Below are 24,226 nucleotides of genomic sequence, written 5' to 3' on the forward strand. Positions count from 1 at the left end.
AGCATTTATTTTGATAGCTTGTAGTACTTTTATGTCAATACATATTTGCAATAGAGCGTAAGAACTATTAATCATTCTGGCAATAAAACTAGTATTCAATTAATGTGCCTTTTCCCTTCTACTTTTACAGGCCATATACCCATTTGTACAGATAAATATATTTCAGTTTATTGTCTAGTTTAGAATACAATTTTCTTGCTTCAAATGGCTATTTATATCCGTATTGTTCTTTCAGTAAAGAGGGAAGAAAATTATTCAAAATAGCCAAAAAAGTAGTAGATGTTAACTAGATGAAAGTGTGGAAAAAATAAAGATCACGAGACTTCAGGGACACGCATGTGCCCTTCCAGAGCCCCTCCCCCTCCAACAGGACGTGTTTGGCTTTTCTTTAGAATAACACATGCAAAGTTCCAAATATATACCAATAAACAATTGACATAATTACTTACTCTCGGCAACTTTAGCAACAGTTTCAATAATATCAGTGGGAATTCTAGGCTCATTGGGTGCAGGTTGATACCTTCTAAGCAGTGCACGAAGCTGAAGCGAATTCAATCTAAAACAATCGGCACAAACTGTTGCTAGGTCTTCTGGAGTATTTTTCGGCGCTTGCAGTAAGTGCGCTGCGTGACTAATCCTTGCCATATGGCATTCAGCTGCGAGTTCAAGTCCTTGCCTTTCAGCCCACAGGGATAACCTTTTAAGTCGTCTAAGTAACAGCTGTCCCCAGTGTCTGGAGCAAAGAGGGGCATTGGCAGGCGTGCCTCTAATATCAGCACCAACTAGCCTGTTAAATAACCACATATTTATGAAATGAAACAAATGAGAGAAAAGTTGGATTGTCAAGGCAGCATTAACTCGGCATCGTCGTAGTAAGCCCATACATGAAGAGAGAACGGAAAGGAGCTGATTAGTGGGGGCTTCATCGTCAGGCCCTTCTTCACGATCCACAAGCATAGCCGGCATGGCACTTGTCAGTTCGGACTGAATATACGAAATTAGATTCCTAAAACGTAAAAAAAGCTTAAATTAATAATGACAATAATAATGTATTTGAAGTCATATCATATGAGGCTCGTGGAATAATCGAAAAAAAGAAGAACAAGAACGGACATAAACATCAAAATAGAATTAAAGATTAAAAAAAAAAAAAAAAAAAACTAATTAAACACTTACAACTAAAAGTGCGAACAACAATTATAGCAAAGACGACTGACAGGGCAGTGGTGGTACCCTAGCTTAAGTCGACTGTCCTCTACAATGTTCATACATAGTCTGTCAAAAACAGCAATGATATCCACTGCTTCAACTAATACTAACACCTAACAGCAGCCCCAAGCCGCCTCCGCCCGACATAGCTAAGCAAGCTCCTTCACCATCCCAATCTATTCAGAGCTTCCCTCTTTACACCCTCCCAAAAAGTTCCCACTTCCCTTAAATCTTTCCTAACAATATCACCCAACCCTATTCTGGGACGAGCTGATTTTCGTTAGGCCGACAAGGACAATCTTTGGAAACACAAGAAACTTGCAATAATACCAGCAATAATAATGACTTGTACAAATTCGTTTAAAATCCCCAGACTTTAGAAGACAACGAAAACCCATGCAAAATAAAACAGCATGATCATAGAATTTAGAGAACAGACGATTCAGCGCTTGTCTTCTGTAGGTTCTGTAGATGTCCTGGATTTTTTTACAATTTCGGTACAACCAAGCTTTAGCTTAATAACAATGTCAATGGTAGCACGAGAGCAGGTAGTCCTCATGGTATCGCAGACACTCATCCTAAGCCAAAGAATACATTTAATTCTAGGATAACTTTAATTCTGAATTACAATTACCATTAAAAGCAAAAAACTTAGATTGTCAGCAATAAAATTAAGGGCAATGTTTGGAAAATTCAGAAACAACGGATTTTAATGAACGAGCAAGGCCAAACTTAGTGCAACCAATTAGAAGCAGACCATCATCAAATGCCAAATGCAATATATCAGAAAGGCCCAGGAAACAAGCAGTAGAAATTCTTAATAACACCCAATCAATACAAGGATCAAAAATGTGGAGAGAGTCCCCTTGCGTTACTTCGCAGCTGACAGGGATATGGCTAAAAAACGAATTATCATCTAGCTCCAAATCAATCTAAGAATGGGAGTACCAGAAAAGTAGGACTGATAACTGAAGGATTTACTCTTCGTTGTCATAAAGCATTCCAGACTCGACTGTGACGTACACTATCCAATAACTTGAACAGGTTTAGCGTTGCTAAAAAGAAAGAGCAGTGACTCCAATGGGCGTTTTTCAAGAGACGAGACTAAGCTCTATGATCGTTGACAGCCAAGCTCAAATCTAAAGCCGATCTGAGCATCATCACTTACGGAAGGTTCAGCATTATGAGGCAGAAATAGACATTGAAAGAGCTTACTTCATCATGCAAGCAACCGTTTTAGGTCTCTACGAGTTACACAAAACTGGGTCTTTTCCTCTTTCTCAAAGTGAAACCACACCACCGCAAAAAACTAAATAGGTACCAGCGAGCTAAAAACACACATAGAAAAAAAAAAACTCTGAAGATGTGATACTAATTCCAACAAATTAGGGACCAAATTAGAAATTCTAGTAGCATCAGAATCAATAGATTTTTAATTCAAGCATTTAATTATCTTTCAAAATAACATACTTTTCAATTGAAATCACAGGTCGCTGGCTCACACGGCGTGATGACATTCGTTCATGCGAAACACAAAAATGGTTATGAATAGAGTAGTCACCTTTGGGAAAAAATCACTGAGTAGCGTTTAATCCAAGATGGATGAGTTTAATCACTAGAGTCTGTCTCCGAAATTTAGCTGAGTTAATCGACCTCTTCCACTCATTTTTTTTCTTTTTTGGAAGTTTCACCGCACAAACAAACACCGCAAAGATGATCCTTATATTCAAGTTTTGTTTTTTCTTTAATATCATACACGGTACTGCGGGACAGTCGACCATTAATAGCTCAACTATTTAGCAAGCCTTTAGCCTTGTTCTTAATTTAATTTCAATAGCACCTAATTTCAAGGGGATTTATTCGTGGTAGCTCTAGAACAAGATTATGGGCACTGTTAGGAGATAACGTTGTGATTTTTTTTCTTCGACGTTCCAGTTTCCTCCACTTCTGATTCCGACCTTGTTACTCGAACCTGATTAAATAATCGGAATTTTTTCTAGATTCTGGGATTAGTCTTAAACGTTAAACTTCTTAATTTTCGACAAAAAAGATCTTGTAATTAAAGCAAGACTTTTCGAGAGCCCTGTAGGATCAGAGGACATTTATAATTAACAGATTAATTAAGTGCAGTTAAAATTAACTAGAGCAGGTAAACACTAATAAAGGTAGTGATCAAAACACAAACAAACTTAAGAACAGAATAAAATCGAAAGACACTCCTATGGCATATTTTGTTTATATAAGCCAGTTAGAAGCCAAGTAAATCCTCTCTCCCCAAAGAAAATACAATCAGAAACTTCGATTAGCTCTTAGAAGCTCATATTTACTGATTTTGTTCGATTATTGTGATGCAAAATAATAAAACAGGCAAATAAGCTTTTCATATGTGATTCATTCTACCCAGGACGAGACTGATATCGATGCAAGAATATTAAATGTATCAAAGTCTCGATCCAAGACCTTGATACATTTAATTTAGGCTGAATTGCCCTAGACTTTAAGGCAGATCAGACTGCAATGAAAAAAAAAAAAAAAAAAACAACAAGAAAAATACAAAGGACTTTTATATTAGATTCCGTAAAGTTCTATAAGTCATAAAGTTAAACCAATTTGAAGTGATCGACAGGTAAAGTTCTGTTAACAAAGAAGTTAAAGAGCAACAAAAAAAATTATGCTATTTATTATCACATTGAGGCTAACGTAATGAGGAGACCCTCCATATCCCGCTCGAGACACAAAGCAAAAACTAAATACCTGAAGGAAGCTTCGACTGCTTCCGCCAAAAGATCTTGAGCATCCAAAGAGAATGCAGAGATATGTCTATCCGTTTTTAGAAAATGAAGCAATTCACTAGCGTTTGCCATCCAAAAAGCTTGTGAGTGAATGTCGCTATACCTCTCCTGAAATAAAATCAAACTAATAAGTTTCCTTCTTCTTTTCTTAATCAGTAGTCAAAGCGTATATAAGAGTTTTTATAAATTAAAAGTATAAGACTTGTCAAATTTCTACTTAAACAGGGTCAGATCTCGAAATCAAATCGACAAGAGCCACGGTTGGGCTAATTAAGATTGTATCAATTTTTTTTTTTTTTTTTTTTTTTTTTTTTTTTTTTTTTTTTTTTTTTTTTTTTTTTTTTTTTTTTTAAGGAAGCCTCACAGATGTATAAATTTTATTTCAGGGACTTAAAATTTCATAAATATTTTGATAATAATTTACCATTTGATGTCGTCTCACAAGCAAAGGAGACATTCGGGATTTCTCTTTTTCTTTTGTCATTTTATTTTGCCCTTAACAAAACTTACTTGTATTATATAACGCTGAAATACAGAAGGCATTAAAACTGACATTGCGGTAAAAATTTCCATATCCGTTGATTAGCTCCTAAAAATAACTCCAGAGAGGACAGGCGAAAAATTGGTTGAACACGGTCAAGTTAGACCGTATAAGTGTTGGTGGCTCCATGGTGTTTAGCGGCTAAACTAAACTTTAGCCACAGTTAGCCTACTCAGTAGTGCTGGCATAAGATGGAAACGTCTAATTTAACAAATATGACTTTTTCAAGCAAAGGGGTGGCACCCCCAATTGTGCCATGTTTAACGTCACTGTTCTCAGCAAGCATAGCTTATAGATTAAAGGTAAAGCATTTAAGTCTAAAGAGTAGGAGTAAGCTAAAAGAGCAGGAGCAGGGATAACAATTAAAAAAACATATTCGTTATAATTAATTCACATTATTATACCCTACAAGCTACATATTTTAATATAATTGATATAATAATCCTGATGTATATATGCGTATGACGCAATTCCAAATTTGATTAATCAAGGAACATGTAGCTAGAGATTTTTGAATCTTGATTGGTGAGTGCATTTAATTACAATGAAACAGGATTCCAAAAAAAGATCCTGATGAGGCAAGTGGTAATGACAATGCAGCTTTTATTACTGAGCGAAATAGGATATGGAGGCAAAGAAGATGAAGTTTTACAAAAAATTTACAGTAAGAATGACCATTAAATTTCAAATATTAGTCAGCCATTAAAGACATATTTCATACATACCGAGCAGCACAAGCGACAATGTTTATCGGACTGGACTTGGACTTTCTAAAGTGACAACATATACCCTAGCTGCTAATTCATAACAAAATTAACTGACATTGAACAGACCCTTCTCTTATAAGCGAATGATAAAGTAACGACGCCTATCTCTTGCAGAAATTTTGTCGAGCAAGCACGCCCAAGATCAAAACCGTAGCTGCTGGTAATATTTTTTAATTAGCGAAACCCCCAAGTTTTTATTAGTGAAAATGTCTAAGGTTATGAATTGAATCAATCGCCTTGCCAGACACACATTGCGGATGGGCCCAATTTGGCTCTGGGCGCTTTTTGCCTGTCATTCCACGCAAATTAACGGTCCTGTGTCAATTCTAAATTCTTGGTCAACCGGCCTAAGACTCTAGGCTGGCGTGCCTTTCTAAAAGATAACAAACAAGTATTTGTCCAATAAGAGAGCCATACTTACTCCCGCCATTTACCCGTGCCATTTAAACAAATACTTGGAAAACTATAGGTTTCACCGTTCACCTGACATATACTGATATTTATTCCTTAAAGTATTAATAATTTTTTATTGATGAAAGTAAAAAATGTAAAACATTTAAAATGTGGTTTGTCTTAATTAATAATTTAAGTTGTTCTTCAGATACTACTTTGTCACCTCTAGCTTGAAGAAGTAAAAAAAAGAACTGAGCAGACCACAACAAATCAATATTACAAAACATGTATAATATATTTTCATATATTACTTTCACAAATCAACGTCAGATTAAAAAATATCTTTTACAAGAAGCTACAAAAACAAATAATGCAAAAAAATAGCTTTCAAAAATAAAATTAAAATAAACAAAAAGCAAAATAATAACTAACTTGAATAACAGCTTGTATCATGGCACCAACTCGACTAAGCGTGTGCGTCAGCTTTTGGGCTCGCTCAATTGGAGTTAAATCAGGCCTAAAATGGGTTGATGCTCTATATCGAGCTACAAGATACAAAGCATAAGTAGAGGCCAGCTTAAATTGAGTAACATTCACATCTAGATCAGTGATCAGTGCATAAAGAAATGCGTCTTCAGTTTCTTCTCGAAGCTCCAGAACGGCAGGTAATATAGGATCTTGCCCTGGAGGCTTGGGATAACTCTCCATACCACTTGGTACCCTAAAGATTTTGCAACAAAATTATGAACAATGACGATTGATACTATAAAATGCGTAAAAACAAGTAATATTATAACTTTTTCTACCTAATCTACAGCACGAGCACTGTGTACCGTATTTCTTCAAAAATATTAGAACTCGAAAAGGTATTCAAGCTTCAAACAAAGAGCGGTTATGCAATACATGTATCTGGTCTATATATTCATATTCTATTTGGCTTGGATACCTGTGCGAGTACCTAGACAGTTCTCTATTTTTTTTTTTTTATAAATTAACATCTCGTTTTTGCTTCAATTTTTTTCTAAATTTATAACAGAGAAGCACTAATACAACAGACACTTTTACATAAAGTCAGTGGTTTTACATCAGTAGCTGAACCTAAACCACTGAGTAGTTTTTAGTAGTAAGTAGTTTCTACTGTTTAATTTATTTGAATTTTTGTAGAACTATCTTCAGAGGCTATACAAAAGCTTCAGTCCTTTGATGGGTGTTATTTAATACTAAATGCTTGTGAATGAATAAGAAATCTAATTCCTTATTTATCAATGGATTTTATAAAAGAGGCCCACTTATAAAAGTGTTTCAAGTACTATGTAAGAACAGTTTATGCACTTCAATCTTCACTACTTCTTAATTACAATTTTTTCCATGTACTTAATACTTAAGTAGAGAATTTAGAAGTACTTGATACTAAATACTTGTAGTTGTAGAAACCTGAAGTAATTATTGAAACACTGACCACAAGTCCCTGTTATCATTTAAGTCGTTGTGCTGTTTTTGATATACCTAGTCCTTCCATGACAAGAAGTTTTCAGAAAAACTTCAAAAGTCTTCTATTTTTCAGTACATCCAGTAAAATATGCTTTCGGCAGTGCAAAACCCCGAATTACGATATTCTACAAAATTATAAAAAAAAGTGACTTATTTACTTTGTATTTTTTTTTAAATCACAAAATTGAGGCAAAAGATAATTGTCGATTGCTAAATCAACCAAAAAAACTTTAAAGAAACTCTTAAAAAAGGATCTAATTACCTCTGCCCAGCACTTCCACCGGACATTTGTGAACGGTTATCTTCCTGACGATTTAAGCTTGACGTTGATACAGTTTCAACATGGCCATCAACATCGAAAGTTGTTTCGAAATTGCCAGCCCCACTTGAAACCGGTCTGTGATTAAAAAGAAAAAAAAAACATTAAAAAGAAAAAAAAAGGTTATATCTTGCAACTTTTATTTAAGTCAAACCACCTAGACTTAAAAATATGTCCACTAACATTGAAACACACCCTCTGGTTAGCGGTTTTGATAGCTAAGGAACGGTTGAGTTTAAGCTTTCAATTGTCTCGTGCTTTTATTCAGCTAAGAGCTTTGTCTTATCATTTTTTCTTCTTTTGTTGTCTTGTCTTGGACTAAATACAACTTGTATTAGACATTGTCACGTGACAAGTAATTAAGAGGCTAATGATAGGACTTTACTTTGTATAAAAATAAGGATATAAAGTGATGTAAAATATTGAGTAGATAAGAATAGGTTAAAAAGTGATGTTAAGATTATTGATGATCAGCATTTAATTAGGAAAACTACATGAACTTTTTTAGGAGATTATGAATTTTTATTTGCATTCATTTATGTATTTTTTATGGGAATTTTTATGTTATATAGTTTTTATATATCAATCATTGCGGTGGCGTGGGTCCCATCGGTGGCAAAATACTGTTTCTTTCTTCCCTTTATCTCTCAGTGATTTGTTTCTCATACCTCCCCCACGGACAACCGTTGCTTTTTTAGGAGAGGTAGTAATACATTTTTCATGTTATCTACGTGTTTTATTAATATCAATGATAAAATTATACTTATTGGTACGGCCTAAATACTTCTCTTTTTCTAGTCGTCTTTAGTGCACAAATTATCATAATATGGTCAAATTTTGACGGATATCTCTTTTACAGCTTTACGTCAAAAACCAAGTGTACCTCATAATTAGGAGGTACCGAGTGTACCCCATATACAAGTGTAACACATATTTGTAATCAACCCTTGAGCTTCCTCGCATCTCGCCTAATTGCAACGGAACTTAACCTATGGACAAATAAGCCCACTAAATTCAAACGCCCCAAAAATTTCATCCCAACACAATTTGAGCTCGTATTCATGGTATTTCCATTCGTTTTGAGTTTCACTTTCTTATTCATTTTAATTTCTGTTCGTTTTAGGCTTCTTTCGTTAATCTACAGTACTTTCTGATCCTTTTAAGTTTGACTTGCTGTATCAAACTTCTCATACCATGTTGTAATTTCACTCTTTACTTTCCTGTAAAGGACGCGTCCAAGATTTTGCTCAGGGGGAAGAGGGGAGTAAAAAAAGGCTTTAAAACACGCATCAAAAATTTGTCTATGTGCATTTTTGTTACGTTTTTACGGATCGGATAAAATTACAGTAAGGGAGAGGGGATAATCCCCTGGATATCCCCCAGGCTTTGTTATTTTAGAAATATTTTTCTTCTAAAAACTTTTTTTTTAATTCAAACAAGCCATACGGCCATACCAATCAGCAGAATAAAATAGTACAGCATTTCCTTTAGGGAATTTTTTTTCATTTCAAACAGCCCAAACGACCACATCAAGCAAAAGAGTAAAAGGAGTAAAACATAAAGCCTCAAGCACTTCTTTTTATTGACCCAACGAACGTTATTTCATATATTACAAAAACCACACGTACGAATGCTGCATGAACGGAATGTCACAATGTTCCACTATACCATGCATATAAACCCCTTGTTATGCATATAAGACTTCTTACTGAATTTAGTTGAACATTGAGTTTCTATTCCCCAGAGTGGCAGTGATAATAATAATAATACAATTTTAAGGGTAAAATTATAGCTAGATACATATAGAAATTTCCTTACCGCTCGTTAAGTGTAGACTCTGAGCCATATCTAGAACTTGTCTCTTGCACGGGTTCCATGTAACGGTATGTGTGCACACGCCCAAAACGAAGGAGAGAGCCATGCTACAACGAAAAAATAACAACTAAAATACTAACCAAACATAAAGAAGGAATTCAAGGCAGGTTATGGACAAATAAATAGATAATTAATCATGACTAAAAAATAGACATTTCATCAGTTTAAATAGGCAAAATCACATAATATATTCTAAAGTTAACAAAATATGACCTTGTTTCATTGTTTATTAGAGATTATCTTCTACAAAATATTTTCTTGTTGCCAGATATGATTTCGGTAGGAAGGATTGAAACATTTACTTCATTTTTGACGTAATACCTTAAATTAGGTTTTTTTCAAGGCCACACTGCTTTTCTATGACGAACAAATAAATGTTCAAATGGGGATAATTCCATTTATTAGACAGTGAAAACAGACACAAAAGTCCGTATATTTCGACCACATATACAGCGATCGTCATCAGCAGAGATACTAAAGCAAAAAATTAAAACTAGCATATTCATACAGAACAAAATAATAAGTTCCAATTCATTCACTAAATTTGTCTGAGAGAGTTCAATAACTGGGTTCATCCAAAGTCCATTGCTTTATTCTACTGTTCTTCAAAAGGAGAACTCTATTTTATAAAAGAGCAGACAATTTTATTTTAAGAATTTCAAAGGAACCTAAGGCATAATTAATGGTTAGCAGGTAGGGAATAAACAACTGGGATGCACAAGTCATAAACAAAGAACCCAATAGAACGGATATTCCAAACTTGTGTTACGCGTACCCTTAGACTGCACAGTAAGTTAACCAGGGGTGTGGAAAGTGTTACGGAAATGAGTATTCATTCCTTTACCATGTCAAGGCCACATTTAAGATATCATTTCCTCTTACCAAAAATATAGATCGCAAATTTGACTCCAATCAACTCAAAAAGTCGTCATTTTTATCATTTATTTCAAAGTTTATCTCAATAACTCACAGCAGCATTTGTGCATCTTATTTCGTCAACACATTCAAATCCATTGTAGAACGATTTGCTGAATATATAACTTCCTAACACTGGACTTAAAATAATACTTATGTAGGATAACACTACGAGAAAATGGGACACGTAAAAAAAAAAAAAAAACTCTCACGTTATACCAGATATAGCTTTCAGTTTGGTAACATGTAATCTCATAAAATCAATTAAACAAAATACTAAACCACAAATCTTTATCAAGTCATATGCTGTACTGAAAAATCAAACAGCTCGTGGTAACGAACTGTAAGTATTGAGTGACCCGGCTCAATAGTAACCGAAACTCTAGAAAACGGAACTTTGATACCAATAGACACATTAAAAGAATCGGGTTTTTGCGCTGATTTTAAATTACATAAGTTCCATCAAGATTAGTCCTTCTCATCAGAAGTTACGAGCCGGAGAAAATTTGCCTTATTTTCGAAAAAAAGGGGAAAATACCCCCTCAAAGTCATAGAATCTTAATGAAAATCACATCGTCAGACTCGGCGTATCACAGAACCTACAGTAGAGGTTTCCAGCTCCGATCTGCAAAAATGTAGAATTTTGTAATTTTTGCCGGACGAAAGATCACGGATGCGTGTTTGTTTTTTTTTTCAAGGGTGATCATATCGACCCAGTGGTCCTAGAATAGGGCGAGAGGACTTTTTCGAACGAAAATTAAAAGTTTTAGTGTCCTTTTTAAGTGACCAAAAAATTGGAGGGAACTAGGCCCTCTCCAACCCTAATTTTTCCCAAAATCATCGGATCAAAATTTTGAGACAGCCATTTTCTGCAGCATAGTCGAAAAATCTAATAACTATGTCTTTGAGGAAGAATTGATTTCCCAAAATCCCCGGGAGAAGGGCTGCAAGTTATAAACTTTGCCCCTTGTTTGTATATAGTATTGGTTATTGGGAAGCATACAGAGGTTTTCAGGGGGATTTTTCTGGTGGGTGTAGGGGTCAGGAGAGAGGGTTACATAGGAAGATCTTTCCGTGGAGGGATTTTTTATGGGGGAAGAGAATTTTCCATGAAAGGGCGCTTGATTTCCCAGCATTATTTAAAAAACGATAAGAAATTGAATAAAAAAAAAACCGTTTTTTCAACTGAAAGTATGGAGCAGCATTACAGTTTAAAACGAACCGAAATTATTACGTATATGAGAGGGTTCGCCCCCTCGTCAATACCTCGTTCTTTACGCTAAAGTTTTTTTTTGTAATTTCAAAAGAGCTATTTATTCCAATTAAACGGCCGTTGTGACTCAGGGGTCATTCTTAAAGAATTGGAAGAAAATATGAACTTTAGGTAAAAAGCGAGGCATTGACGAAGGGGCAAACCCCTCATATACGTAATAATTTATGTTCGTTTTAATGTTTAATGTTGCTCCTTACTTTAAGTCAATTTTTTTTTTAATAATAATAATAAAGCAAGACGGCAATCACAGTACGTCGGCTGTTTTCTTAAACTTATTTTAAAATTGTTTCCCTGAAGATATATTTCTAAGAAAAATAAAATGATATTAAAACCTTAAACGAGTAGAAATACAGTCATTTTGAGTTTTTATTTACTTAAAACAAAATACATTTTTAAAATCGTTCTCTTTTTTTATAGCAATATCAAAAATTATAATACTGCTTAAACTTCAAGGACTTACTTTATTTATATACCACCATGTTTTAAAGAATCCGTTTAGCGTGATTAGTCAAACATGCAACAGACTTGCATCAATATTTTCTTCTTCATAAATCCATTCTTTTCAAATGTATGGGAAATAAATTCGAAATAAAACTATGGAGACTGCTTAAGACACTACCAATCAATCTTTTAAAAGCTTTATTTAGCCATTGATCCCAAAAAATTGGGATCAAGAGAAAAATAATAACGAAAAAATGCCCTTTTGAAGAATTAAAACTAAACTAAAATTCACAAATGTATCTATTTTAACTTCTTTTTCTTAATTTCCTGTAAACTTGAAATGTTTTGATTTTTGAAAAATAAATTTTATGGCAAATAAGCCCACGCTCTTCAACATACAGAACATTTTCAGTAATGTGCAGATGACACTCTAGCATTTGGGGGCTCCAAGAGATAGCTACACCACTCTTATTTGTAGCAATTGATGTTCGTTTTAATTTTAATTTGATTATTGATTTTAATCCCTGTTCATTTTAAGATTCATGTATTTGTTTACAGTAATTTTTGTTCGCTTTAAGTTGGACTCAATAATTCATTTATTTTTGCTCGTTTTGGGTTTTGATAACCCTCTTTATTTTTCATTGGACAGATCTTGTTTTTAGAAAATATTTTTAAAATGAATTTGGTTTTGTTATGTGTTAATCGCAAGAATAACTGTATTTTTTTAGGCTTTTCTACTTAAGACCTAAAATACTGGATTGCAAGTCAAGTTTTGGGTAAAAATGTCACTATTTTAGTAAAAACTTCCGACCACCCATAATTTTGTACAATAATTTTTGAAGCGCTTTTCTTTTAACAAAGGGGGAATAGGGATGGGAATTTGTAGTCACACATCTACTTGATTGTTGATCTTATATAAGGCTTACTCCCATCCAGTGAACACCCTTGAGTATAGACATGAGGCTTCTTGGCAAGATTCTTTGTACATACCTGTGTACGCATCTGTGTACATTTTACGATTTGGGATTGAGAAAACTTTGGATTGGGATAAGTTTAGAACTTGTTTTGTGCATTATACTTCCCTTAAGGATCTAAGCTACATTTATCTTCACAAAATCTCTTCTGCTCCTCAAGTTTTGACTTTTGAATTTCATTAGCATACACCTTTATTTTATTTTTGTGCAAATTCTTATACTCCTCAATAATTTCACGTTAATTCCTTTATTATTGGGATCCAACATTTTGCACATTCTTTTCAGAAGATGGATTTATTTCTAAGCATTACGATTTTAGCTTCGTCTCGAATGATAATTAAATAAAAAAAAACAATTTTTTTTTTTTAGCTGAAAGTAAGGAGCGACATTAAAACGTAAAACGAACAGAAATTACTCCGTATATGAAATGGGTTGTCCCCTCCGCAATTCCTCGCTCTTTACGCTAAAACTTTTAATTGTTTTAAAAAGTAGAATTGTGGCAAAGAGTCAAACTTTAGCGTAAAGAGCGAGGGATTGCGGAGGGGACAACCCATTTCATATACGGAGTAATTTCTGTTCGTTTTAAGTTTTAATGTCGCTCCTTACTTTCAGCTAAAAAAAATTAGTTTTTTTTTATTTAATTTCTGAACGTTTTTGAATTAATGCATGTTTGGTTTTGGCTCTCCGCACATATATTATTAAAATGAAATTTGTATATTAATTCTTTTTTTGGCTAAATGGCTTTCTCTTAGTTTTGATCAGACGATTTTGAGAAATAAGGGATGGAGAAGGAGGCCTAGTTGCCCTCCAATTTTTCGGTTACTTAAAAAGACAACTAGAACTTTTAATTTTTAACGAACGTTTTGATTAGTAAAAAATATACGTAACTTAAGAATTAACTTACGTAACAAACTTTCATAATCTTATATTTTTATTATGTATACGAGGGGGTTTTTACCCTCGTTAATACCTCGCTCTTTACAATAAATCGTAAGTTTTGTCCCAGTTCTTTAAGAATGACCCCTGAATCAGAAAGGCCGTAGAATAAAAAGTTGAAATTACTAAAAATACTTTAGCATAAAGAGCGAGGTATTTATCTCCTCCTAAATACCTCGCTCTTTATGCTAAAGTATTTTTAGAACCCCTCATATGCGTAATAATCTCTGTTCGTTTTAAGTTTCAATGCTACTCCTTCCTTTCACTTGAAAAAACGTTTTCATGTTTATTTTTCATTGTTTTCTTATAGTAATGCTAGAAAATCCTGCGCCCTTTTCATTGAATTTTTCTTCCCCCATGACAGATTCCTCCAAGGAAAGATCCTCCAACATAGCCCCCTCCCCTCAGCCCTACCCCCAAACAAAATAAAATCCCCCTGAAAACGTCTGTACACTTCCCAATAACCATTACTATATGTAAACACCGGTCAAAGTTTGCAACTTGCAGCCCCTCCCCCAGGGATTGTGGGGGAGTAAGTTATCCCCAAAGACATAGTTATTATGGTTTTCGACTATGCTGAACAAAATGGCTATCTCAAAATTTTGATTCATTGACTTTGGGAAAAAATGAGAGTGGGAGGGGGCCTAGATGCCCTCCAATTTTTTTGGTCACTTAAAAAGGGCACTAAAACTTTTCATTTCCGTTAGAATGAGCCCTCTTGCGACATTCTAGGATCACTTGGTCGATACGATGACCCCTGGGAAAAAAAAACAAAAAAACAAACAAACAAATAAACACGCACCCGTGATTTGTCTTCTGGCAAAAAATACAAAATTCCACATTTTTGTAGATAGGAGCTTGAAACTTCTACAGCATGGTTCTCTGATACGCTGAATCTGATGGTGTCATTTTCGTTAAGATTCTACTACTTTTATGGGGTGTTTCCCCCAATTTTCTTAAAGAAGGCAAATTTTCTCAGGCTCGTAACTTTTGATTGGTAAAACTAAACTTGATGAAACTTATATATTTAAAATCAGCATTAAAATGTGATTCTTTTGATGTAGCTATTGATATCAAAATTCAATTTTTTATAGTTTTGGTTACTATTGAGCCGGGTCGCTCCTTACTACAGTTCGTTACCACGAACTGTTTGATAATAATAAGCTTTTCAACGTTATTCTCAACTTCATTACTACTTTCCGAACACTTCAAGATTATATCATCGATGTTATTTACAATATGTTTCCTAAATGTGTTCCAAATGGCTTTCTTGTGATTGAATGGGAATGGTTTGTTGTAACTAGTTAGTTTTATTTACACTTTGAGGCATTTTTAGCAGAACATTTCAGCTTAAAAATATGTAGCCATGGTCCGAAAGACTAGGACAGCTAACATTTTCCAACCATAAAGATCATGAAAGATAGTTTTCTACGGCGGTTAAATCTGGCCTAGTGATGTTTACCCTAGCATATGTAGCTACTGATGAATTATGTACGTAACTAAGAACTTTCTTGCAAAAATCAATTGAGCTTAGAAACCTCTTAATCTATTTTACTAATACTAACCAAAACAGGACTTCTGGCATAAGGATTGGCACTTAACATAATGCAGGCACATTCTTGACTTTTTGAATTGAACACAGACATACAACAACAGAGGAAGACTGAGATCCTTAAGGGAAGTATAATGCATAAAGTATATTCATTTGCTGAGTTATCATTACGTACATCTGTTTTTGCTGTACTTTTAGCAAAAATGTCTGCGCTAAAAAAAAACATTCTTGAAAGAATCACGTTTAAAGAAATACTAGTAATTTGGTAGCACAGAAGAGACTTTCAAATTTCGTTTGTACATTTTGGCTCTTAAAACTAAAATCTTGTCTGGTTTAATCACCTCAACAGGTTACTACGATTCTGATAAGGCGACATAATAATATTGTACATTAATCTAAAGAAAAGATAAAATCCTAACTTAATATACACTATACTCAATTCTAGTTCTAATTTGTTTGCAAGAACTTTGGCAATCGAACTTTTCCGAGATGGGGAGGTCATGGAGAAATTTAAGATAACTCAACTTTACGGTCCATGTGCTAGCAGGCCTTAAAATTTCAATTTGGGGAGACTTTACCTTATGAAACTTTAAAGGCTGCTAGTACATTGAACAAACAAAGCCAGTAGCAATAAGTAGGCTGTTTAAGCATACGCCAAGTTTGCACCTTCTATCATATAAGTTCAGCACATAATTCCGGTTCGAACAAGAAGCGATACGCAGACCTTTGTGCTAAATTTTGGCAGTGATGTGGGGGATTTTGGGTGTCGGAAGTGCAACACACCGACTTGTCCCCAATCATACAGATTCAAAGATCTTGGAGGATCTAAAGGATAATTTTGGTCCTCAATCATACGGAGTGGCTATTTTTAGATGATTCTATTTCAAATAAGGCAAATATACCTAACTGTCAGCAAAAAAATCAGTAATGAGGTTGGATGATGCTGAAGGCGTCTGGTCGACTTCAGTTCTCCAATCATTCAGATAATATTTCTTGACAAGATTCCGGTTTAACAAGATGCATAATGACAATCCTTCTCATGTCTTCCGAATAGGTTCGCAGACCAGACCTGACCTGTTTTTCATTGGGTCATGATTTAAATCCTGTTTATATCGTGTCACTGTAATCGTACATCTTGGACTCGCATTAGTTTTATACTGAGCTATGAATTAGCCAGTATTGGGTCTGTACTTAAATACATGTACTTAAGTACGTATTTAAGTACAGTTCCAAGTACTTAAATACATACTTAACGACATTTTTATAGGAGTACTTAAAGTACATACTTAAATACATTTTTCGTACACTTATCGGTACTTACGTACCAAGTACATTTTTGTCTTGAACTTCTCTAAAGTCGTCTAGAAATTAGAAAAAATTTAAAAATGTTGAGCTTATTATAAATGAAGAATATTTATAATAAATTTAAACGTAATATTATTAAAACATTACTATTTTTGATATAAATATAAATGCAACACTATTTATTTATAATAAATAATAATCTATAAATTTTATCTCCCAGAGCATTTGAGATGATGCAGTCATACATTGAACCTAGTTGCACAAAAAGATAGTGATCGATTATTTGTTAATGTTTCATTTCAAAGACTTTACCAATCCACGATGTCCAAATGCCATAACATATGAAATGCGACAAATCATAATACGAAAGCTACCAACAAGTTTTTGGAAATTACTGGAAGGCGCCCAACCATACCAAATACTACTCACTGGAAATCTCTCTATGATGCAGTAAAGCCTGTTGCAGAAATATCTGGTGCGGAAAAGTTATCCAGAGCCCGTGATGAACTGAAACTTCTAAAGTTGAAGCAGGTAGAGAGGGATTTGCTTAAAGGAGTACATGCTTATTACCAAGTGCCAAGGCTTATATTTTTTGCAAGGCGAAAAAATTGCTATCTTGGTGCTTTTTTGCCAGTATTTCATGGTTTGGAGACTAAACTAAAAGAACTTAAGAATATCCGTATTCTCAAGGAAACTTTGTCATTAGTAGAGACCATTTTAGGTAGTTTGCATGAACGCTTCTCGTATGTTTTTTCAACGGAATTGGAAGAGAAAGCATTCAGTGAACTAGCCATAGCTACTTGCTCTCACTCGAGTTTCAAATTATGATGGTTGACAACAGCCTTGCAAGGACAAAAAACCGTAATAGAAATAGTGAACTTAAGAAATGGAAAAAGTGCTGAGGGTGCTGAGAAGTCTAGTACAAATGAGACTAATGATTTATTTTCGTTTATGGAAGATGACGACACTGTCAGTGATCATGAAGTAAATATAGACACTAGTCTCAAAGCTGAATTCTTCAAATTTCTTCAAGAAAAGAGGAGAACCCTCGATTCTCTGAAAGAATCCGAAAGTTGGAAAACTCATCATTAAAATAAGGACTGTTTTTCAGATCTTTTTTCAAAGTAGTGGGATATTAAACTGTGCTATTGATCATAGTGCTATGGCAACTGTTTAGACGAAGTTTTCATGGTTTAAGTTCAATCTTCTTTGACAAATTTTGGCGCCAGACTCCGGAGTCCGGGCCAATGAATACCGGTCATCTGTTGACAGATCTGTCAAAAATGACTGGCCTTTATTGATCCAGATTCCAGAATCTGGCGCCAGAATCTGTCAATGAAGACTGAACTTTAGTTTTTTTAAGTAAATGTAATGCATTGTTCACATTGGTGTGATAAGCAATGCTACCGTCACTACATCCGAAAATAATCAAACAGCCACGTAAAGCTAATATTTTGTTCATTTTGACTTCCGTATCTTTGTTGACGCGTTGGCACCATCAATTAAGCATTCTGATTGGTGATGCATTCGAGAAAATAGAAGCGAGCTTCATTTTCCTTATCAAGCCAATGGTAACAATGCTTAATGCGGTGTTCGGACGGGCGACATAAGAAAAAGAATCTGGAAAAGGTAGAAAAGCCTATTTGACATAACAGTTGGATATGCCATACTTGTTACATCACCCGTTAGGTCCACCCAATGTCAAGATGTCACCCGATTCAATCATGATTCATTGCTCAACTAGTTAAGACCGTAGTACTTGGTATTGCCTACTCTATGAACGACGCAATGAAATGAATTAAGATTGGTTATTGCTGAATTGTCTGAATGCTGTGATACAACGGAAACTTAATAGGCTGATATAAGACTATTCGAAAATACAAGTCTTTCCCTAAACAAAACTCAAGAACCGAAATCATTGTTCATTATTCCTCCAAAGTGATTTAAAGCTGAAACTATTCGTGATATGAGGTTAAAGCAATAGTAGTGGAAAAACGAAACAGTGGAAAAAAGGACTGATAAAGGACTCGTGGTTTCTTTTTTTTCAGTAAGTCAATTTTAGCTATTACTAAGTTAAGATGGGCAAGGAAAAAAAATAAAACGAGCCGTCCAGATATTAATTCTAGTGAAGATATTGCTATAGGCACCCCGAATACGTCAGGAGACCCGGATATTCGGAAGCCAGTGACAACTCAGGTTTCGCTACTGACACTATCAGAGGATTCTGCGAAGATGATGGACATGCGTGAAACTCGTAGCTCAGTCAAATCAATTGAATAGCAATTTATTGCAGTAGAAAATAGAATAAAAGCAGCTGAATCGGAGGAAATAGCTTTATGATCTGAATTCTCCGGGTTAAAGTGTAATGTCTGATAGGCTTATAGCTGCAATCAGCCTAAAAAAATAACAATTTGGTTGCATGGAATGCAGTCTGTGAGGATGAAGATCAAGCTAAACGTATGTTTACCGAGATATGTAAGGATGGACTAAATTTACCAGTGATACTTCATTTTTCAGTTGTTGCAATAAAAAAAGGTAGGAAACATTTTAAGAAATGTAAAAAACCATTTAAACAAGATTCAAATACTTAAAAATGGGAATAAGCTAAAAGGAAGGAAGATAGCAAACCAGGTAAACACTTATGTGAGTGATAATGCCCCATTTCTGTGAGAGAGGCAAGAAAAAAATCATATGAAAAAATTATATCCTAAATCAATGGGTATCATTTCATGGGTATCAAACACAGTTCCACCATACCTTCAGCAGATGTGCTAAGAAATGAGTGTTTTATTGAATGCGTTTAGTTTACTTATTGATTAATTATCTTCTCTTCTTCACTTGGTTTAATCAAATAGATACAGAAAAATTGATAATGATGAATTTGAAATGTTTGGGTTTATGTTAATTTTTATTTGTGAGTAAATAATTTTAAATGTTTGTTAATGAGAAAATTCTTTGAGTGGAGGGTAGCGGGCTGATTTCTTTTTAAATAGTTTTGCTTTGTGTTATGAAGCTTTCATTAATATATTTTTTTTTTTTAATTGTTTGTCCGCTTTGACGGAATATATTTTATTAATTTTTTTTGTATTTATTTAGGTCTAGATATATGTTTAGTCGATAATGATTTTTTTCTATACCATCACATGTATTAAATTTTATTCATAATGATTAGATATATTGTTTTACCTCCTGGGAACATTAATATCATGCAACTTGAAAGTCGAAGGGTTCACTAATCCAGCCAGTTTAATTAAATGATAAATAGAAATTTAGATATTAATACTACTGAGATTATCACAAATGAACCATCAAGGTATATCTTTAAGGGGGATACACTACCCTTGTATTGTGATAAGGGACGCTTTGGATTTAACATTTTTTATTCGAATTGTCAGGGACTGGATTGTGCGCACAATTTTGTATCGGAACTAATAAGTAATAATATCTTTCAGGTAATCGCTATAAATGAAACGTGGTTAAAAAAAATAACTCATGTTTACTAGATATCGCTGGTTACAATTTATTTGCAAGGAATCGAGAGGATTACCAACACGGAGGCCTAGCAGTTTATATTCAGGCTGAGTATAAGGCTTCAATAAGAGATCTTACAGTAAACAGAGAACAAGTTTGCGAGAATTCTGTTCTGCATTTTACTGGAGAGAAATTTAGCTTGTGCATTGTTTAGTATAGAGACCTCCACAGAGCCTGCTCCATGACTTTACGGACCTATTTGAAGAACAATTAATGAAACTCCCTATTAACTCTATGCTATGTTTTATTGTGGCACTGGATTTATTAATAGAAGTCTATCTGATGGGTTTCATCCTTGTACAAAAATCCTACAAAAATTACGGGAACATCAGCAAAGCTTCTGGATAATATCCTTTCTAATGTGCCCTTGAGTCTTCCCAGGGTCATTATCAACGATGTATCCGACCACTTTGAAGTTTCAGCTAGCTTTAGAACTGTCACAAAGGAGGTTAAAGACAAAAAACCAAAATGCGATGGTATGACTTAAAAATGATATAGAATTTTTTTTCTATATCATTTCTTATTTCTATATATCATTTCTATATCACTTCTATATATTTTTTTCTATAGAATTATTTTTGGACTGCAGCAGGATATTCAGCCTCGTTGTTTTGGTGATTTTTTGTCCATTAGGTCTACTGTTCGGCCGTTCCTAGCCGAGTGGATTGATGCGTGACATTTAGGATCCATGGTCCGAGAGAGCGAGGGTTCGAATACTAGTGTACCAAATTATTTGGTTTGGGACGGGGGTCAGTGGCGTGACTCCTTCAGTCAAAGTCGACCCAGCTCTAAATGGATACCTGGAGTTATCTGGGAAGGTGAACAGGAAGGGTGTGCGAAATCACAGGATGGTTGGCCTCCAACCCCCCATTGCACTTCCTGGCTGAAGGGCCAAGAAACGGAGATCAACACCGCCGGTAGGGACTGTAAAGTCTAACATCGTATCCTTTACCTTTCTAGGTCTACTGTTCATTCTCACGATAAAAGGGGTAGTGTTGACTTCTATGTACCTAGAGGTATTTCTTCCTGTTAATGTTTTATGTTTCTTATAGAGGTACACGGAAATGGAATAGATTAACTAGTGATATTAGGATTATTGGAGACCCATATATATTAAGAAAAACCATTAAGGAACTGCATTTTGCTGAATATGAGTTTTGAGTGATTGATTTATGTGTGGGGGTTTTGTTGATATGATGTTCCCAGAAGAAAAATATAATATATGATAATCCTTTGTATTTATTGTTTAGTGTGGTGGTATTAGTGGTGTATGTGGCCAAGTGTTCTTTTTGTTTTAAGGATTTTGTTTCATATACCTCCCCCATGGATCATCTTTGTTTTTCAGGGGAAGTAGCAATAATTTTTTGTTGACATGTTTTGTCAATAAATCCTTCTCTCTCTGTATAAAAATAAAGCCGCTATGAAAGTCTATACTGGTATAATGTTTAGACAGTTTACAATATTATAATGAATGAAAAGCCAATTTGTTGTGTTTTTGCTTGCTATAAAAGTTCTAATATGGTAGAAGCTGAGTTGTTGTGGGTGGTACTCATGGCCGTATCCAGGATTCTCGTTCAAAAGGGGTTTTACCGAAAACAAAAATTATTCGGGGGGTGAAGTACCCAAAAAATACCCTTCCATGAAGTTTTCTAACAGCCTCGGGTAAGATTAGGGCATTTTCAAGTCGAGCGAATTTGCAAGTTGGAGAAGCATTTCCAGGGTGGGGGGAATCAAACCCGGTAACCCCCTCCAGTGGGAGGGGGTTACTTAGTACTTATGTACTAGGTACTTAAGTACAATTTACTTCGAGTACTTAGTACTGATACTTAATTACAATTTTGGTTGAGGACTTGGCACTTCTACTCAAATGCTTTTTTGGAGTACTTGACCCAGCAATGGAATTAGCTTACTTTAGTGCCTAACTAGCTCGTTTTTTGTTTTTTTTGCTTTTTTTTTCAAATCAAGACTTGGGTAATTTTAACAACGAATTGAATCAAATACCTCCTTAGCTAGTGAATACACTCGGAAACGAAAAATTTGTAATTAAAAAAAAATCTAAGAAAAAAGGTCGTCCCCTAAGAATCGTATACGAGTTATCTCTTTGGACGAACGATCAAATGCCAAATAGATACCCCTCTAAAAACTTACCCCCCCCCCTCTCCCGCTCCCTTGCTCTCTCGATTAATGGTTTGACAAAGGCTTTCTGAACCAAGGCTTCGGATAAATTGATTCGATTAAGTGAATAGTTTATTTTTTAAACAAAGTGGATGGTAAAACATAAGCTGTATATGGATTAGTCTTGATAATATAGCATTACTTTAGCATAAACACCCAAATCTAAGTAAACGTCCATTGATTCTCTAAAGCCTTTTTCAATTTTTGCGGGAACTCCACCAATCCCTTACGCCCTTCGCAGTTGCCCAATATGTAAATAAGACAAAAAGAAGTAAAATAATCTTACAATATTGTTATTAAGAAAGGTAATGGTTCTTGGATCTTTTCTGCCTTCATCCCAGAAAATAAGTTACATAACAGCATTATGCAAGAAAAATTAACTGATTAGCTTTGCCTACCTGTAATATTGTTGTTTCGAAAATTCTTTGTCCGTTCACGTGTGTTTCCGCATCACGGCTACAAGGGGTCACTGTAACAATCCCTTCGGTATGGGCAATCACACAATGTCTAGGTAACACAGCTGGGCCATATAGTTGCAATGAATCACCCCCCAGGCATCTTTCCGATCCAACTTCTGTAACATCCATCTGAAGTCGATATTTTTTAGGTTGATTATTGCGCATTTCTGACCCGTCTGAAAAATTTCAACGTTTCTAACACAAGGTTTATATTGGAGCGATTAAAACAGGCAGTAATAAACTAGACCTACGTTGCCTGGGCAACGTGAAGTGTTGCGGCAACCTTTGTCCGGCTTCGCCGATAAAAGTGTTGCGAGAGCAACACTTTGGTTTTGTTTCTTCGCTATCGGTTAAATTCTGAAGTTGTCAAAACTATCAAAGCATTCAAAACGGCATATTCAAAGCAGAACACAATCAGTAATCACATGATCAAGTTCTTCAGCGTTGAAAAAACAACAGCAAAAGAATATCGGAAGAAGGGACTAAATTGAGTTTGCAGCCAGTTGAACTTTATCCTTTTCAATCGTAGACATCGTGACCGATGGAAACTTGGAACATTATCTTATATAATCTAGTTGGTATTATAAAGCTATTCGTGACTTTTCAGGATCAAATACCATAGATGTGCACCAATTTGCACAAATTTTTAGCCTCTGATGAACCTCCTCTAGCAACCGATTCTTACTTACAAGTCCCTCTCCCGTGATATACATCCAAGTTCACCGGAAACAAATAATGGGTACACCAACTAGCAAAAGTTGCAAACCCCTTGTCGCTGAAGTCATTGTAGCCTAACAGCCGATTATTACTTACAACTCCCCTACATGTCTTACAATCGGGAACCAAGTTGTTCTTACCATCAATTACACCAGAAACAGATAATAGGTGCACCAATCAGCAAAAGTTGCAAACCCCTCATTGCCAAAGATGATTATAAGCTAATAATCGACTGTTGCTTGGAAGTCCCCTACATATCTCACAATTGGTATCGGCCTATTTTTAGTTCAAGTGTGTACCTTACCACTGAAGTTGTCAACCCCTTGAAACTTTCAAACTGGTGTATGTCATGAAGGAATTTTTGTAACAAAAAATGGATGACATATACTTTGATCAGCTCATCAAGATCTATCGATTGTCATTGAAAAAAAAATTCTATCTGTCTTAGTTCAAAAGTTGACTTTTTTGCCGGAGGCCAACTTTCTAACACCACCACTTAGAAAGGAGCAAAGGATAAGCTCTAATTTCTTTAGCAATGACAGAACTTTTAAAGTTTAAGAGG

General features: G+C 34.9%; 1 protein-coding gene across 2 annotated transcripts in view; it reads right to left on the reverse strand.

Annotated features, from left to right (window-relative positions):
- LOC136040829 (afadin-like) overlaps nt 1-24,226 on the reverse strand; it is a 124,871-nt gene that overhangs the window by 38,972 nt on the left and 61,673 nt on the right. For both annotated transcript variants that reach the window (XM_065725176.1, XM_065725167.1), the window contains exons 9-14: nt 22,888-23,123; nt 9,331-9,434; nt 7,456-7,590; nt 6,135-6,423; nt 3,964-4,109; nt 450-1,006 (exon numbers count right to left, since the gene is read on the reverse strand). In XM_065725176.1, coding sequence (XP_065581248.1) covers nt 450-1,006; nt 3,964-4,109; nt 6,135-6,423; nt 7,456-7,590; nt 9,331-9,434; nt 22,888-23,123 — 1,467 coding nt within the window. The remainder of the gene's footprint in view (nt 1-449; nt 1,007-3,963; nt 4,110-6,134; nt 6,424-7,455; nt 7,591-9,330; nt 9,435-22,887; nt 23,124-24,226) is intronic.

Source organism: Artemia franciscana, chromosome 2, assembly GCF_032884065.1.
Source record: "Artemia franciscana chromosome 2, ASM3288406v1, whole genome shotgun sequence".
NCBI classification, from domain to species: Eukaryota; Metazoa; Arthropoda; class Branchiopoda; order Anostraca; family Artemiidae; genus Artemia; species Artemia franciscana.